This window comes from Carex rostrata, chromosome 1, assembly GCF_964058835.1.
Source record: "Carex rostrata chromosome 1, lpCarRost1.2, whole genome shotgun sequence".
Lineage (NCBI taxonomy): Eukaryota > Viridiplantae > Streptophyta > Magnoliopsida > Poales > Cyperaceae > Carex > Carex rostrata.
In genome coordinates, this window is record NC_135918.1 from 3,665,533 (window position 1) to 3,684,294 (window position 18,762).

The 18,762-nt window shown below is 33.6% G+C and overlaps 2 protein-coding genes across 3 annotated transcripts; both read left to right on the forward strand.

Moving 5' to 3' along the window:
- Positions 1–459: 459 nt before the first annotated feature.
- Positions 460–5,528, forward strand: LOC144552672 (Target of Myb protein 1). Of its 2 annotated transcripts, XM_078300674.1 has the most exons (10): positions 460–646; positions 762–872; positions 1,410–1,488; positions 1,789–1,887; positions 1,975–2,088; positions 2,335–2,486; positions 2,989–3,070; positions 3,520–3,605; positions 3,943–4,206; positions 4,576–5,528. In XM_078300674.1, exons 2-10 carry the CDS (start codon positions 763–765, stop codon positions 5,168–5,170), a joined length of 1,581 nt encoding a protein of 526 aa, XP_078156800.1. In that variant the 5' UTR covers positions 460–646; position 762; the 3' UTR covers positions 5,171–5,528. The 2 variants fall into 2 exon arrangements, with proteins under 2 accessions (XP_078156800.1, XP_078156793.1); XM_078300667.1 differs by having other exon boundaries at positions 466–646; positions 1,789–2,088.
- A 6,043-nt stretch (positions 5,529–11,571) lies between these two features.
- On the forward strand, positions 11,572–16,470 carry LOC144552686 (protein disulfide-isomerase-like). Its single transcript, XM_078300685.1, has 11 exons — positions 11,572–11,889; positions 12,554–12,584; positions 13,045–13,332; positions 13,654–13,842; positions 14,167–14,292; positions 14,395–14,532; positions 14,887–15,006; positions 15,151–15,268; positions 15,381–15,493; positions 15,678–15,879; positions 16,229–16,470. The coding sequence occupies exons 1-10, from the start codon at positions 11,708–11,710 to the stop codon at positions 15,876–15,878; spliced, it is 1,506 nt and encodes a 501-aa protein (XP_078156811.1). The 5' UTR covers positions 11,572–11,707; the 3' UTR covers position 15,879; positions 16,229–16,470.
- The last annotated feature ends 2,292 nt before the right edge of the window (positions 16,471–18,762 follow it).

The window sequence follows — 18,762 nt, forward strand, 5'->3', positions numbered from 1 at the left end:
TAGATCTGCAAGACTGCAATTCTAATTTTCTTTTAGTCGAGAAACAATACTTTTATGAGCTAAGCTAAGATTTTATAGTACAACACCTTCCAGAAAGGTCAGAGGCTCAGAGCGGTGTTTTTATCATTAAATATTTTTCTTAAAACGATTTTTACTAATTGTGACAACCGCAATAAACCTCAGGAGAGGTTTGGGATTTTCAGCGCATGAAGTCTGCATTCTGCGTTGTACAACTCGACACCTTTTATTACTTTCACACCTCTCCGCCTCACTTAGCGTTTGCCTTTAGGCTCCCCATTCGTCTAGAAGGTTCTTAGATCCGGTTCAAGGATTGGTCATTCATAATTTATTACTGACAACTGGGGTCAAAAGGAAACCACCGCCATTTATTAGATATCTATTAAGAGACTCTTACGGGACGGCTATACTCCGGTTTTATTTATACATTTAATTAATCATTTCTTCTCCTAACACGACCCACCTTTCTCTCTGCCCCGCGTTGAAGAAAAGTATCACACACTCTATCTAATCCCAACTAGTAATCACGACGCTTTTCTCCTGTATATTCAGAACCGAATTGGGATCAGTTCGATCCACCGATCTAATAAATCTCTTATCGTCTCTAAGCTTCCTTTGCTCAGATCTAGTAAGTTCTTGTTGTGCTGTCGTTTTCGGTTTTCTGTTATATCGGTGGTCTCGATCCGGAAAGAGCTGAAGTTTCTTTTTTCCTTTTTTGTTTGTGGTTTTTTGTTTTGATACAGGATGGCGAACGCAGCAGCGGCGTGCGCCGAGAGAGCAACCAGTGATATGCTAATAGGACCTGATTGGTCGATCAATATCGAGCTATGCGACATTATCAATATGGACCCTGCGTATGTCTTTTTTTATCAGCTCAGTTTATTTTGGAAATTCTGTTTAATCGTTATAGTTGGAGTTGGAAGAGTGAATACGAAAAAGACTTGATTTTGATTTTGAATTGGTATTTGTTGTTGTTATTTTTGCTTGTTGTGGTTTAGCTTAGTATTTATTTGGGGCTTTTTAGCATAATTGGCGGCTGATTGAGCCACCGCATGCTTTATTTTGAACTTGTTCAATAAAGTACTTAATTTTTGGAATTCAAGACCATTCTGTGTCCCTCAAAACTGGTTCGGACCAACCATTTTGCACTGGTACTGGCCCGCACAGAGCCACAGATGCATGCTTGCCTTATGAACATACTTCTGTAGACAGTCATTGTGTAACTATGTGAGTTGTATTCTAGTATGCATATTTCTGTTATTTGGTTGTGTTTTGTGGCACACTATGTGTTATATAAATGCTTCCTTTGTAGGAAATCATTCACATTTTTCTCTTTCTTTTTTATTTTTGAATTATAGAATATAACTGATGAATTTTATTCAAAATTGCAGACAGACGAAGGATGCAATTAAGCTTCTGAAGAAGCGATTAGGAAGTAAAAATCCCAAAGTTCAAATGCTTGCACTCACTGTGAGTTATCAAATGAACTATTGTTTCTCTGTCTTTACTATTATTTGATTTGGGATATGTGCTATTGTTCTTTTTATATAAAGATCTTTTTCATAAGCAATAAAAAAGATATTTGTATTAGTGAAACCAAATCAGGTCATTTACTCAGTACTGTTGAACAAAGAGCCAATAATGTTCACATGTATTCTTAACTTTATCAAATGTCCTACCACTGCCACTAAGGTTCAGAAGTATGAGGTTAAGATTTCTTAGGTTAGTTACTTGTCTTTCTAATTTTTTTTGTTTTTGTTTTTGTTTTAGGCATTGGAGACTCTAAGCAAGAACTGTGGCGATGCAGTGCACCATCAGATTGTTGATCGTGATATATTACATGATATGGTGAAAATAGTCAAGAAAAAGGTGAGAGAAGGAATTATTCTACACTTGTGTTCTTTTAGAATTGCTAGAACAGAGATTTATGTTGTTTCCTTCTCAATTTTTTTACAGCCTGACTTGGGTGTGAAAGAAAAGATATTGAGTTTGATTGACACCTGGCAAGAGGCTTTTGGTGGGGCTGCAGGGAAGTATCCACAATACCATGCTGTATACCGAGAACTGAGGGTATAGTGTGTTACTCATTTCATTACCTTTTATTTAATTAATGAAAATCTAAATTAAAAAAAAAGTGTTACCGTGTTTACTTCTATTGATATTTATTCTATAAAGAATTCATGTGAATTGGCAAATTTTTCATACTTGAATGGCCCAATATAAGTGGAGAATTTTTTTTCAGCTGTTGGCAAAATTAGCATCAGAGATTATCTGATACTGTCATGAAGAATTATGAATAGTTTTCTTTTATGCCAGGCTTATGGTGTAGATTTTCCACCACGAACAGAGAATATAGTGCCTTTATTTACTCCTCCACAATCAGTTCCTCTACAACATGCCCCAGTACATATTAGCCACGAGGAGGCTGCAATACAAGCTTCCCTTGAAACAAACCCTTCCCCTATGAGGTAATTTATTTTATCTTCCTTGTTAAGTTCCGCAATTTGTTTACATGGTTGTCAAGTATGATTTTTTTTTTTCTTATAGGAGTCCTAAAGGTTCTCATTTGGTCTTTCAACATTGCATGTTTTTACCATTTTGTTCCCAGTTAGCTTTTTTCTGAAATTGAGGCTACATACGTAGCATAACTCTTTTATACTCTCTTTCTTAATTTTCAGTCCCTTTGAAGATTTTTTTTTCTTCAATTTTTTATTATGTAGATCAAGGTTTGACTAAATTTTTATGAACTGCAATGCTTAATGACTAATGTTAAATGCTTTATATGTGGGGACCAAGATGAGATATGTTTGTTACATTATGGAAGATCATGGAAATATCCTCTAGTTCCATCTAATTTTTAGACCCTTTTTCTAGAGCAACTGTTCATTTACTTGTGACATGTGATACTTCAATATGAAACAAAGTACTTTATCAGTGTCAAAGTAAAATAATGTGTGAAACTTTGTCCAGCATGGAGGACATTCAAAGTGCTCAAGGAATAGCTGATGTTTTGTCTGAGATGCTAAATGCTATAGATCCTGCACATCCTGAGGTACCCACTTAAATTGCTTTTTCTTTATTTATTTAGAATAAATATTAGCATTTATTTTATTATTTGTTTGTCCACTTATTTTTTATATTTGACATACTACTTTCAGTTGAATGTGGACCATGGTTTTCCACCACAAGGTCAATATATGGAGAAGGGTTAACCATATCCATATTTGGTGCTCACAAATGCTTAAACCATTGACCTCTTGATAGTTATCCTAGTAACTTGCCGCTGGCGCTACTAGGTGGATTGACATGTGCTCCAGAATCTTTTTGTAGAAACAATAGGGCATGTTTTGGACCATTACTTGTAGAATGCACATTTTTCTGTTTCTTTTTGGTTATATCATTTTCTCCTGATTTAGGTTTTAATGAATCTGCACCATATCAGCAACATTTCCCTGATCCTCTCCAGACTAAATTACTTTTACAATTTTCTTATTAATGAAGGGTCTGAAAGAGGAGGTTATCGTGGACCTAGTTGAACAATGCCGCTCTTACCAAATTCGCATCACGGATCTAGTCAGCACTACTGGGTATACACATAATAAAATGCAATTTCGATTAGAAAATATAATTGTAATCATGTAAATAATACAAAGCTAAAATGATCAGAATTATTGTTGAAGTAGGTGTCCCGACAGGACTTAATTTGACAAATGAAATACAACAACAACAACTAAGCCTTTAGTCCCAAACAAGTTGAGGTGGTTTAGAAATGAAATCCAACCGGAGATTCGTGACGGTTTCATTTCCATAAAAATGGCTGTATTTTACGTTCGCTCGCAACGCCTATCTTAACAAATGAAATACAGATTTTTTTTTCCCTCTTTTCTTTCCTTGTGAATCCCTAATTTATGTTGACTTGTACAGGGACGAACAACTTCTAATTCAGGGTCTAACACTAAATGATGAAATTCAGCGGGTGCTTAAACGGCATGATGAGATAGCAATGGGAGCAGCACCTCCTGTAGGTGGAGTTCCTGCAACTGCTGTTGCCCATCAAGCAAATGCAAAACAGAGCATTCCTCCAGCTTCTGCTAGTGGGGCTGCATCAGCTCCTTTCTCCTCTCCTTTTGTCAATGTGAGCCATGAGGATGATGAACCGGAAGATGATTTCTCTTTTCTTTCCCGCAGGTATATTCTCTGCAGTTCTATTGTCAAAACAAAAGATTACCATACAACCACTGTATTGGTGGGATTTTGCTAATTTTGTGTTCGGATCAAAGTTTAATTTTAAGAGCAAAAGACTTTTTCAATTTTACAAACAAAATTACTAAAAACTACAATGAGCAACCTTTTAGTCCAATGGGCTTGCAGCCCTGCACAACTAGTATGTGTTCCAGTTCCAGACCTGACTGGTACAATGTACAGGAGAATATAATAGGAAACTGTAGGCATGAAATACTCATTAACAAACAAGGTTTGTTCTCTTTCCAATTAGAATTTGTTTCACATCCAGGAAGATCTCTATTCTGAGATAAATAATTTTTTTGTGATTAACAGGACTGCTAGAGATAATTCAACTGCTCAGGGAAAACAACCCTTCACCATTCCTCCTCCACCCGCCTCTAAAAACCCTCTTCCAACTGTTAGCACCACTACCACTGCTGGTACAGCTGCCGCCTCAAAAGAAACCACACCAATAGATTTCTTAAGTGGTGACCAGTACCATTCAGACTCTTCTGACGAACCTGTCCTTCCCCCTCCCCCTCCCCCATTCCTCACCTCTGAACCTAAACCTGGGTACTACACTGCACCAAAGTTTGAGGAACCTACCCCCATAGCAAAGGAAGATTTACCAAAAGCCCCCTGGGAAAGCTCACAACCGTCAGTCTCTCTGCCGCCACCCCCTGCCAAGTATGGCCAGAGGCAGCAATATTTTGAGCAGACCCAATATGGGTATAATAACAATAATGTTGCAGATGCAGGTTATGATGGAATGGTTAGTCAGACCCATAATTTGTCAATTAAAGATGTTAAGGGCAATTCTAGCCAGGCTAAGCCAGAGGATGCACTTTTCAAGGATTTGGTGGATTTTGCTAGGGCAAAGTCATCATCTCCTTCTTCAAAGCCAGCGCAGAGCCGCCGAACCCGTTGATTTGGTCTGGTTAACTGGGTTGGGGTGGGTTTGGTCCGGTTTGGGCCTTTTGCTATGTTTTATGGAGCTGGTTACAGAGGGATATATCTTTAATAAGAGAGACATCTCACTTTAATGTGCTTTTTCCTTGCCTTTTTTGTTTTTTTAGTAGCTTCTTTATTGTAGTAGTGTGCATGTATATTGTAGATTTTACATTGAAAAATGTTTAGCTTGAGTTCAGTCATACTGGTACGAGGGGAGAGGGTGGTTTTCTCAAAGCTTATTTTTCTTATTTAAAGCATTCCTTTGGATGATATGTTAACTGTTGGTTCGAAAGGTGAGTAATGAAGTGATACTTTCATATCATTTATATGAAAAATTATTTTTAGCCTTGCTCCTGATTATGCTTTTGAAAGTGAGATTTTGTACTAATATCGCACTGGCGTTCTTAATTTTTGTTGAGAGCTGATGTTTGAACAATAGAGACATTCACATTTCCGTAGAGCTATTTGCAGTGCATGTGAATGTGATTGTCAACACATTTTATTCTTTTTCTTTTTCTTTTTTTAAAAACGAGAAAATATTTGCAAAGATACAACCGGGGGAAACATCCAATTATTCTCTCTCCAGATTTGGTTTCTTCTTTCACATGCCTACAGTGACACTTGAATTCACATGCCACACTTTTCTGTTAATATTTATTATATTATAGCACAGAAGAATTTAACCGTGAATAAAACTGAGAGATCGTGGTACACCATACTTGAAATTTTAAATTTGGAATATTCTTAAATTGGTCAAATCAGAGTCCGTGATGGGATTGTTATATCCAACTAGCCTTGCATGCCGTGAACTTCTCCAATATTTTAACTCTGCAAATATATAGTTAAATCAATAATTGATCTTTAGATTGCCATTTGCTTGGCATTAGCAGTTAGGCATCTCTTGTTGAGCAAGGCACCGTGCAGATAATCTATAACAATTAAATAGTAATGACATTCTTATATTTCATTCACAGAAAAAAAGAAAGCTATCCGTTACCTTGTTCTCCACAAATGAAGAAAGAAAACGATATCCGTTATCAGGCTAAAAGGAAAAAAAAGTGCTAACGGTCGTCCTGAAATGCTAATTATTTTTTTATATATTTTTTGAAAGACTTTGTACCAGTTATCAAGTGTACAGTATTTAGATGTAATTACAACTCCTTTACTTATTACATTCCCTCAATCCCTCAATAAAAATAAAACTGCTCCTCTGGATATCACTTCGACCTCTGTTGTTGACACCATTACAACACTTGAGCCATAGTGCTGGTTCCTCCTTGATCCCGCCTGCAGGTACCCCTGGTTGCATCTTTTTTCCCCGGAAAATGCATTTGTTTCTCTGCTTCTATATTCCCCAAAATACTCCCACAAACATAGTGGCCCAAGTTTTTTTTTTTTTTTTTTTTTTAGAGGGCAAAATGCACATTCCATTGATCGGAATATAGATAATTACATCATCACATTTGTTTCAAGACTAGAGTCAACAAAATAACATTCAGCAAGACATACATCACATAGTGGCCCAAGTTCTCTTGTCATTTTGACTGTTGTGCTTGAAAGTTTGCCAAGATCGGACCCAAGACCCATTAGCAGAATCCGATAAGAAAATCAGATCCGTGAAGTATCTCCATTTCTCAGTTGCATATTAACATTCAAAAAACAAGAGAAAAACCGTTTCAATAGAACATACAGTACACATCGCACGGTCAGCTACACAGTGCAGCCCTCTCTTAAGCATTGTGTCGTGTGTCAGGATTTTATCATGCAACCAAAAGGAAAACAAAAAATGCTGATTATTTCATTGGTTAATAAATGTTGTACCGCATGACAACTTTTTTTAACAAAATCAAATTGGTTGTCAAACATAACTTACAAGACAAAAGTGTTAATTTGGTTGAATGGTAGTTTGAATACGCATCGATATCAATCACATCAGTTAAAACGTCAATCCAAATTAAATTGACAGCTTGACTATATCAAGTGAAGATTTTTTAAACAAGAAATTCAATACGACAAGCACGATTCGCTGCTCAATTGGTGGACAAAAAGGACAAAATTTACATGACATACCAATACTTCTCCAGAAAAGAAAATGTGTATTTTATTTGTGTTTCCAGTAAGCAACTTAATGGTCGGCGTATATTCACGGAGTGTTCTGTTTAGTATGAATTAATATTACCTAAGGTAACATAATGTTTATGTTTAGATTCAGCCCGTCCGATCAGAATCTGCATTTCACCTGGGGCTGGATTGATCCGTATTCTGATCGGACAGTTTAGATCCAAACAAAAATATTATGTTACCTCTGAGGATATGGGTTCTATTTAGTATATGCACAGCAAGGATTCACTTGTACACAGTATTTGAATCTTACTTTTGTACATTCACATTAAGCCGTGATTTTTATTTTTAACCAAAAAAAAAAAAAAATTAATATAAATAACCACGGTTTAGCAGGAATTTTATTTTTGCCCAAACCATATAGAATATATACGGTCCGGAATTAAAATTCCGAACCGTATAGAAAATTTACAGCCCGAAACTCTTTTTTTTTTTTTTTTGGGACCGTATAGAATATTTACGGCCCGAAATTTTTTTTTTTTTTTTTTTGGGAATTCAGTGAAGTTTCGTACGAAAATTGACCGACATACAGTTTTGATATTTCATGATCTGTTTGGAGATTTCGTACGAAACTTCACAGCCTTGTTCTATGATGTCAAGACTGCATGTCGGTCAATTTTCACGATTTTTGGAGATGTTTTGCTATATTAACCAGAGGTGCAAAGTTGGACTCAGAATGCACTCCTTTAGCAGTTCGGGCAATTTTTGAGACCTGATATCTCACTATTTGTTTGGATATTTCGTACGAAACTTTACAGCCTTGTTCTATTATGTCAAGACTGCATGTCGGTCAATTTTCACGATTTTTGGAGATGTTTTGCTATATTAACCAGAGGTGCAAAGTTGGGCTCATAATGCATTCCTTTAGCAGTTCGGGCGATTTTTGAGACCTGGTATCTCATGATTTGTTTGGATATTTCGTACGAAACTTTGCATACATGTTCTATGATGTCAAGACTGAATGTCAGTTAATTTTCATAATTTTTGAAGATGTTTTGGTATATTAACCAGAGGTGCAAATTTGCTACTATGTGCAATATTTTAGCAGTTTGGTCAGTTTGCCCAAATTTGCACCCCTGGTTAACATAACAAAACATCTCAAAAAATCATAAAAATTGACTGACATGCAGTATTGACATCATAGAACATGCCTGCAAAGTTTCGTACGAAATATCCAAACAAATCATGAGATACCAGGTCTCAAAAATCGCCCGAACTGCTAAAGGAGTGCATTATGAGCCCAACTTTGCACCTCTGGTTAATATAGCAAAACATCTCCAAAAATCGTGAAAATTGACCGACATGCAGTCTTGACATAATAGAACAAGGCTGTAAAGGTTCGTACGAAATATCCAAACAAATAGTGAGATATCAGGTCTCAAAAATTGCCCGAACTGCTAAAGGAGTGCATTCTGAGTCCAACTTTGCACCTCTGGTTAATATAGCAAAACATCTCCAAAAATCGTTAAAATTGACCGACATGCAGTCTTGACATCATAGAACAAGGCTGTGAAGTTTCGTACGAAATCTCCAAACAAATAGTGAGATATCAGGTCTGAAAAATTGCCCGAACTGCTAAAGGAGTGCATTATGAGCCCAACTTTGCACCTCTGGTTAATATAGCAAAATATCTCCAAAAATCGTGAAAATTGACCAACATGTAGTCTTGAAATCATAGAACAAGGCTGTAAAGTTTTGTACGAAATCTCCAAACAAATAGTGAGAAATCATGTCTCAAAAATTGTCCGAACTGCTAAAGGAGTGCATTCTGAGCCCAAATTTGCACCTCTGGTTAATATATCAAAACATCTCAAAAAATCGTGAAAATTGACCGACATGCAGTCTTGACATTATAGAACAAGGCTGTGAAGTTTCGTACGAAATCTCCAAACAGATCATGAGATATCAAAACTATATGTCGGTCAATTTTCGTACGAAATTCACTCAATTCCCAAAATAATAATAATAATTAATTAATTTCAGGCCGTAAATATTCTATACGGTTCCAAAAAAAAAAAAGTTTCGGGCCGTAAATTTTCTATACTGTTCGGAATTTTAATTCCGGACCGTATATATTCTATACGGTTTGGACAAAAATAAAAAAACCTTCTAAACCGTGGTTATTTATATTAAATTTTTTTTTGGGTAAAAATAAAAATCACGGCACATTAAGTCTTTGAAAATCCTCTAAATCTCTCTTATGATAATATAAAGTTACAATAAACATGTTCCACGTATATCGTGAGCTCATTTCGTAACTAGATGAAAACGAACAAATAGGTCCATAAAATATTGAATTTTAATTTAATTTATATGTAAATCAATATTCATTATCGCATCGGATTTTTGAACAAATTCATATTATATTATATATTTCAATTATTAGGTCTAAAATTTTATTATTTAATATTTTAAAAAATAAAATAAAATTATATTAACGTATAACACTGATAAATTAAATTATTTTCTGAATCAATATTCATTATTTTATGTCAAATTAAATTATATTAACGTATAACACTGATAAATGTAATTTTATATCATAAATATATAGATTTAAGTATGATGATCAAGTTTCTCTCAACGTATGTGATATATAATTTTGAAACAACTCAATTAAGAATATAAAAATAATATTATTGATTGAATCATTTATCTATTTCGAATTTGAATCGTCCAAGATTCAAAGTAAATTCATTTTCAAAATTCATAAGTAAAAATAATAAATACATTTTCATAATTCATATACAGATTTAGTTATACAGATAAATAGTATTATCGAATTATAAATACCTTTTAACCCTACGATAGAAAACGAAATAATATAATAGAAATTTCAAAAGTAGTAGTTTTTAGTCAGGCAACAAAGGTATATTTTTTCTAAGTGAAAGATCAAGTGTTCAAAATTAAATAGAGAACTTTTTTGTTGTAAAAATACGAATATAGATTTGAAGAACATGATCTCCCATCTCTTTCTCAAACAAAAAAAAAAAATGGAAATTTCAGAGAAAAGGCGGATATCCTGAAACGGACAAAGCTCGAAACTCATGTAGTCACACGAATAACGTTAACAACCAACTAGAGTGGGGGAAGCGTATCCTCTGCAGAGCTAATTCCTGCAGAGCTGTGCGGAGCTTTTAATCTGGTCCGTTCGTTTTGGATCGGACGAATCAGATCAGATTTTGTCCGAATTGGAAAAAAAAAGAAAATATTTTCAAAATTTGCAAGATCTAATCTAGTCCGTCCGATCCGAAATGAACGGATCAGATTAAAAGCTTTGCACAGCTCCGCAGGAATTGGCTTGGCAGAGGATACGCTTCCCTAGAGTGGGTCCACTCCAGAATGAATCAAGTCGAAATTGGGAATGGGACGTTTTAATCCGATCCGCTGAAGACGTTATGCCTGGGTTTATTGTTGCCATTTTATATAAACCATTTATGTTGCTAATTAATTAATCGTTATAAACTTATAATCGGATCGAGAAGCTTTTTTGATGTAAACTGTACAACAGAATTTTGACAACAGAATATCCGATGATCATTGGCTTTTGATCAACTCTTCCTGAATGACTTTTTGGGTTAGACCTCGTAAATGAGATATTTTTGACGTCGCTATTGCACACGTGATATTTACTTGTTGATCCTTATATTTTTTTTATTTATGTATTGTTAGATTTTGAATTTGATAGTCATTATTTCTATAAAAGATATGATTTATACTTAACTATGAATCAATGAATAATCACATCTAATTGTTCGCAAGGACGTTAAATAATTTTCATGTCTTTAAATTATATCTATAATGTAATACATAAAAAATATCATTATTAAATGCTCCATTAATACAATATTTAGTAATTTCGCATGACAACCATTTTTTACTTTAAATAATTTGGATGTTAAATGTTCTTTTAGCTTAGATACTCTTATAATTTGATTGATGGATGGATTAATTCAATTAAATACTAAAATTAACTACTATCAATTAATTAATTGGTTTTAGTTAGTAGAAACTTATTTATTAGCAAACTAAAGTTTAAATGTGTAATACAGAAAAATTACCACTAATGAAGCTAGAAATAAACCGTTCTGTTTTTTTTTTTCCATTCGATTCGAGTATTTCTGTTTCGATTGACGTCCTAAATACCAATTATCTTGTTACATTCATTAGCTTTTATACCTTCAAATTTACTTCTTAATTAAAAGTACTTTTTTCAGGTTAGTGGCTTATTAATTAAATATACCTTATATTTCCATTTTTTGCAAGAGCATATCCGAAAAAGTTCCCTCCGGAGATTTACTAATTTACTAATAAAAGGATCTGGATGTGAGTTTTCTACAAACATAACCAGCCAGACCGAGCAGCTCTGCACCTCGGTTCCACTCTCAATTCCATGGCCATTTCTAGGGTTCCGATCTATGCTCTGCTTCTTCTTCTCCTTGTGTTCTCTGCTACCGCGGAGGAGGCAACCGGAGATGTGGCGGAGGAATCGGCGGTGTTGACACTGGACTCGTCAAACTTCAACGAAGTCATCTCGAAGCACCCATTCATTGTTGTCGAGTTCTACGCACCTTGGTAATCTTACAGATCTAACAGTAGATATTGAATTTGTAGTAGAAACTGTAATTCTGATTCGATCGATCTAGGGTTTAAGGTTTGTTTTTCGAATTTTGTTAGTGTAGCTGACGGGTTGCTTTTTTTAAGAAAATTTATTTTAAAATTTGAAAATTATATTGATAAGTACTTTGGATTTCCTTTTGCACGTTATTGTGAATACTGAATTTAGATTGGATCCTGGAGGAGCGCCATTTTCACTTGTGTGCAATTTTACGCTATAATTTTTGGATGAACTCTTTTCTTGTACGGGGCATTTCCTTTATTTTTCAAATTATTATTGGCAGATCTAGTTAGAGAAATTATTTTATTGTATGACATGCATTTGTGTATGTTAGTTTGATTTGAATTCACATGCAAATAAGGTAGTTTAGAAACTGGAAAAAGATTCATTGCGCATGGCATGCATCTATGTGTCAAAAATCAATCAATTCTTTGAAGAATATAATATTGATTTTTATTTGATAGGTACTTGATATTTAATTATTTATGCCAGAAGGAAAATATATAGTTCAGATTACTTGCTTATTTTCAGTACTTGTTGGAGACTGCCCCAATTTTATCATATGTGACAGTTAGTTTTCTATAATCCTAACTGCTTTTAATTAAAATTTCCTGATTGCAGGTGTGGTCACTGCCAGAGACTTGCTCCTGAGGTATTGATATAAACTCATTATACATAAGCAAATATTCTCTGTATTCCTGATACCTCGAATTAGAGAGGAGACTTTTCAATATTTCCTCACGTACCATATTTAACAAGAAATATTCCACAGACCCTTATAAAGGATGCCAACTGCCCCTTATAATGCTTCATTCCACTAGTTTCATAAGAAAATGCACAAGGTGTTACCGATTTATCATATTTCCTTTTTTGAGAATGAGGATGAAGGAAGTGTAACATACTAACATGTAATGTTTCAAGCAAAAGTTAGATGAGAAGAGATGTGGGTAGTTTTACCATATAAAATTCGGATGCACATGATCTTATTAATTTGTAGGAGAGCTTCAAAATGTATTTAGATTTTGGCTTGAAATCAAAATACATCTTCAAAGATGTCCTTCTTAATGTTCTTTGTCTATCATTTTAACATTTCATTTTTTTTGTTAATTCAGTATGAGAAGGCTGCATCTATTCTGGCAAGTAACGACCCTCCGGTTGTTCTTGCGAAGGTTGATGCCAATGAAGAGAAAAACCGTGAACTAGCTAGCAAATATGATGTGTCAGGGTTCCCTACACTGAAAATAATTAAAAATCAAGGAGCCAGTGTGCAAGAGTACAAGGGACCCAGGGAGGCTGATGGAATAGTGGAGTATCTCAAGAAGCAAGTGGGCCCCGCATCCGTAGAGATTAAGACTGCTGACGAGGCAGCTAAACTCACAGAGGGAAAGAAAGTTTTTATTGTAAGTTGTTAACTTCTCTGGTTTGTTAAATTGAAATCCATGATACGTGGCACTCATTCTACTTTGAACAAACAGATATTTGACATTTATTCCTAGCCCCTTAATCTTGCTTAAGTGGGGTTTGCATGTTAAGGGACCTAGTTAAATGGGTATATATGCTGCAACAAATCGAAAAAATATTTTGATATTTTAACAGATTTTAGATACAGACCATAAACCTTGTGTATTTGATCATGTCTAATTATTTATAAAAGGTATTGAGAGGAATTTGAAACAGAAGAAATGTGTATTGACTAAAAAATGTTATGATTTTGAATATAGGTTGGTATCTTCCCTGAGTATAGTGGTAATGAGTACGACACCTTCATGTCAGTTGCTGACAAGTTGCGTTCGGATTACGATTTTATCCATACCCTTGATGCCAAGCTCCTGCCACGTGGTGATACCACAACAAAGGGACCTTTGGTCAGGCTTCTTAAGCCATTTGATGAGCTATTTGTTGATATCAAGGTATTCCTATATTTGATTAAATTTTTTGATAATTTTTTCAGTTTGCAAAAGTGTGTATGATCTAAGTGTAATTTCTTTTTTGTTTTTGAGTTCCTTTATGGCATGCCCAAGAACACGTTTAATTATGCTCAGATTTGGTTTGTTCATGAGATCTCAATCAAGATAACTGAAGAATGAACCAAAAATTGAGAAAGCAATGCACTATTTTTTAATAATAAACTTACTGTTGTCCTGCATTATGATTCCATAACCATTTTTGTGATTGCACTAGAATATCACTACTTGGGTGAGTCTTACTTGAAACTCTGTTTACATGCTACGCAGGATTTCACTGCAGAGGCATTGGAGACATTTATCGAAACTGAGAGCATGCCATCTGTTGCAACTTTTGATAGTGACCCCTCCAATCATCCTTATCTAATCAAATTTTTCAACAAGGAGAATACCAAAGTAAGTTTTTTTCTACATTTTTTTATAACTACTATAGCTCAGATAATGAAAATATGTGGTCAATGCCATAACCTCACTTGCTGGAAACTCAATTACCTTTAGGCGATGCTTTTCCTGAACTTTTCTTCGGATAAATTCGAAGCTTTCAAGTCAAACATTAATGAGGCTGCCAAGCAGTTTAAGGGAAATGATGTCAGCTTTTTGATGGGTGATATTGAGGCGAGTCAAGGTGCTTTCCAGGTTTGTTGTTTATCAATATTTTTATATTATTATTTATTATGTCTTTTGCAATTGGCTGTTGCGTGCTACCCAATCTATCACACAATTTCACAATTTACTTTGCAACAAGCACCCTTTAATTTAAAGGTTAAGAGAGATTAGGTCAAATCACTTCTATAAAAATAGACTTGTGTTGACTTAAGTTTGTCCAAGAAGAGGTTAGGGGCTCATATTTGGAAGTGGGACAACTGTCAACATTTGATAAAAAATCATTTACAAAGTTAATGGAAGAACACAAATGACATTTGACAGTGTAGTGGCAAAATACTGGGTGTAATTTGTTAATATATGTGGGCTTTGTTGTTTATTTTTCAGTACTTTGGCCTAAAGGAAGATCAAGTGCCTCTCATAGTATTGCAACAGCATGATGGAGATAAGTACCTTAACCCAAACTTGGAGCCGGATCAAATCCTTCCTTGGTTAAAGGATTATAAGGTTATTCCTTCTTCTACATTTCTGATTATGCAACTATTGAAATATTTGATCATTAAAATTTTGAATTCATCTATCCATTGTATATATGTGGTCATTTGTTAATTTGTACCTGTATCCAATTCCTTCTTTTTCTGAAATGTGCAGGAGGGAAAATTAAAGGCATACAAAAAGTCAGAGGCTATTCCTGAGGTTAATGATGAACCGGTGAAGGTTGTGGTTGCCGATAACATCCATGATTTTGTCCTCAATTCTGGGAAAAATGGTATATTCAATTTTACCTTTCAACTTTTAGTAGTGAAAAATGATGTTGTTACTTTTTTTTGGATTGTGGTTGAAATCACAAAATGAGGATATTTGTTTGTTTAATCCTGCAGTTCTTCTCGAGTTCTATGCACCATGGTGTGGCCATTGCAAGAAGTTGGGTCCAATCTTGGAAGAAGCAGCTGTCACTTTGAAAAATGAAGAGGATGTTGTTATTGCAAAGATGGTAGTAACCTTATTAATGCTATGCATTATCAATTGCACTGATCAGATTATAGTTTCTAGGTTGAGTTACATTTGAGTTTAGCATGTCTTGTTAGCCTGGCTAGCTTCAAATTCCCCTTAAACTGAGTTTCTCCATATATCAATTCAGAAGAACTTTAACATTAATGTTACTTTTGTGTCTGTAGGATGCCACAGCAAATGATGTGCCCAAGGAGTTTGAAGTAACAGGGTACCCAACCATGTACTTCTCTTCTGCCAGTGGAAAACTCGTACTGTACGATGGTGACAGAACTGCTGAAGCTATAATCGACTACATAAAGAAAAACAAGGATTCACCTGCTACTGCTGACTCATCATCTTCTGAAGCGACCAAAGATGAGCTATAAGGTATCTGCCAGTTTGTACTAGTACTGGTGCACTTCAGGAACTTTAGAATATTGGTAATTTAAAAAGGAACTTTTAGGACCGAAATGGGAAAAAAAATATTCAAGTTAAAAACCTTGGTAATGTAGCAACATGCTCGTTTTTAGCAGTTTGATATATGACAGTTCCTATCAGTAGCGGTACATTTCAGTTATTCAACATAAGAAAATAGGAGATATAATTAAAATTTAAATGAACAGATTAATTGAAACAAAGCTGTAACAGCTTGGTCTGACTTCTACAGTGTCTCTTTAATAAATTTAAACAAGCCAAAAATAAATTGAAATTTTGTTATTATTTTTTTTGGTGACAGAGCATATTGTTCAAAGCTTGGTGAAAGTTGAAGACATTCATCATGAGGGGCATAACAGAAATTTAGGCAGAAACTGTTTCTTTTGTTGAGTGAAATTAAGAATTAATTAGCAGTAATGTTAATCATATTTAATATTTTATTTTATTCGAGTTTCTAGTAGCGTTAATAATTACTTTGTAGGTTTTCTTGGTATGAGCCATCAGAATTTTGAGCTACAGTTTAATAAATGGCTATTATGATTTTATGAATCTATGACGTCTTTGGTTCTTCATTTTGTTAAACTTGTGATTAGCAATACAATCAGGGTATTATTTTGCAAAGAAGCGCAGGTTTGAGTTATGATAGAATCATAGAAGCATGACTGGTAGGGGTGTAAACGGTCGGATAGGGATCGGAGTACGGATAGTCTTGGATACGGATACGGATAGGATATTAAACGGATATGGATTGGATATCAGACAGATACGAATACGGATATATGTAATTCAGATAATAAAATTTTTTTTTACTAATGTACATTATAGTAAAAATAATATCTAAATATTATTTTTGCATTCATAAATTAGATCTAATATTTTTTATAATAAGTTTGTTAGTGTTATATTGTTTACTAAAATATACAAGTATATGCAGTTTAATATATCATTGGTATGTATATGTAATTTAATAAATTAATTTAATAACATAGACATTTGTTGCGGTTTATGGATTTAAATGGTCGGATACAGATAGTTAAAAGTCTTACTGTATATTTATCTGTTATAATTTTTTAAATACGGATATAGATACAGATAGTCTCAAATATGGATACGGATCAGATAATTTAAATAATTTTTCAGATTTGGATCTAAACGAAATTGGATAATTTCCAATCCGTTTACACCCTAGTTGACTGGGAATTTGAGTGGGAATCTCATTTATAGCTGTTGGTGGATCGGTGTCTGGATTTGAATCAGAGTCTAGCTTGATGCTAGCCTAAATTTGTATTATTTAGAAATTATTTTGCAGATTTAAAATTTAGGAATCGGAAATTACATGCATGTCATGCGTTTGAACATGTTACTATTTATACTGTAGAAGTTTAACTAAGAAAATTGATGTCAACTAATTTACATCACTAAGTTTAATCAAGTACTTGGAACATATATAATACATAGTTCTAGAAACAGTTTACAATGATGTTGAGAAGAATATTTAAATACTGTTTATGATCTTTTTACAAATTCCAAATTTAGATCTAAATAAATTCAAATGCAAATTCAATGACTAAGACAATTTTTCTTCTAAGATTTACATGAAGAGGCTGTCAATGGATATGGATACAATACAGGTGGGATGAAGGTGTTTGTGTTAGTCTTATTACATTTTACTCTTACACCTGTTAAAGTTAACGAGTGACATAAGAATACCAGATAATTATTGAATAAATTGATTAACTTATAATATCTAAAATAAAAATACAGCAAATAAAAAAAACATATACTTTTAACACCTTGCACGTAATATCTTAAAGTATAAAAATTGTAATTATTGGTCTTATTTTTAAAAGAATATAAATTCTTACTCAAATAAAATTATATAAAATATTCTATAAATCAATCTCGTCATCAGTTGCTGATTATATATAAATATACAGAAATATGTAAATCAATCTCGTCATGATAAAATATTGTACAATTAAATGTACAAACAATAACTATCATATATGATTTTGTAATTCATTAATTATTCTACCAACTAGTACTAAATAAAACCCTCCCATAAATTGAAAATTTATAATTTTGTCCATTGAATTTTATAATTTATTTTTGAGTAAAGATTTGAGATACAATCACCCAACTATTTAATATTTACAAGAAATTTTCTCATTCAAATTTCGAACCTGCATTGCCTTTGCCACTAGACTAAATGTTGGTTTTTTTAAATTTTATAATTTTATATGTCTTAATACTTTTAACCAGATACGAATACGGAGCGGATATCAAACATATCAAACTGATACAGATACAGTTTCGAATCAAATCAGATATTTATCAAAATAATATAAAAAAATATTAAAGTTCATAATATTTATCCAATTATAATGGTGAATAACATAATTTTTTCATAATATATATTAAAATATATGGTATATATCTACTAGTCGGATACGGATAATTGAAATGTAAAACCATATCAGTATCCTTATCAAAACAAATATTTAGATATTGAATATCCACATTTAAGTTTTTGAATACAGATATGATATTATCCATACCATTTTCACCCAACTTTTAACTCTTATAAAAAATAAATTTTACATTATATGAAATTATTCAGGACCAATATTGTGCTACCACTTACCAAGCTTAGATAAGGAACATTGAATACAAATGAAAAGGTGAGTTGAAACGTTGGGAAAAGAAAGGCCTCTGTTGGTAAATTGATTGATCTAAATGCTTTGTCGATTGCCAACCAAATGAGTCCTTTTCAGGCCATTAGATTTCTTCATTCAATGGTTTTGCTTGTTCATAGGATGGAGTGTTTTAGTGTTA

Coding starts and splice junctions, on each gene's coding strand:
- LOC144552672 (XM_078300667.1), top strand. CDS start 763: ATGGCGAACGCAGCAGCGGCGTGCGCCGAGAGAGCAACCAGTGATATG. Junction 873..1,409: donor ATTATCAATATGGACCCTGC/GTATGTCTTTTT, acceptor TCAAAATTGCAG/ACAGACGAAGGATGCAATTA. Junction 3,606..3,942: donor GATCTAGTCAGCACTACTGG/GTATACACATAA, acceptor TGACTTGTACAG/GGACGAACAACTTCTAATTC.
- LOC144552686 (XM_078300685.1), top strand. CDS start 11,708: ATGGCCATTTCTAGGGTTCCGATCTATGCTCTGCTTCTTCTTCTCCTT. Junction 13,843..14,166: donor AGCTATTTGTTGATATCAAG/GTATTCCTATAT, acceptor CATGCTACGCAG/GATTTCACTGCAGAGGCATT. Junction 15,269..15,380: donor CCTCAATTCTGGGAAAAATG/GTATATTCAATT, acceptor TTAATCCTGCAG/TTCTTCTCGAGTTCTATGCA.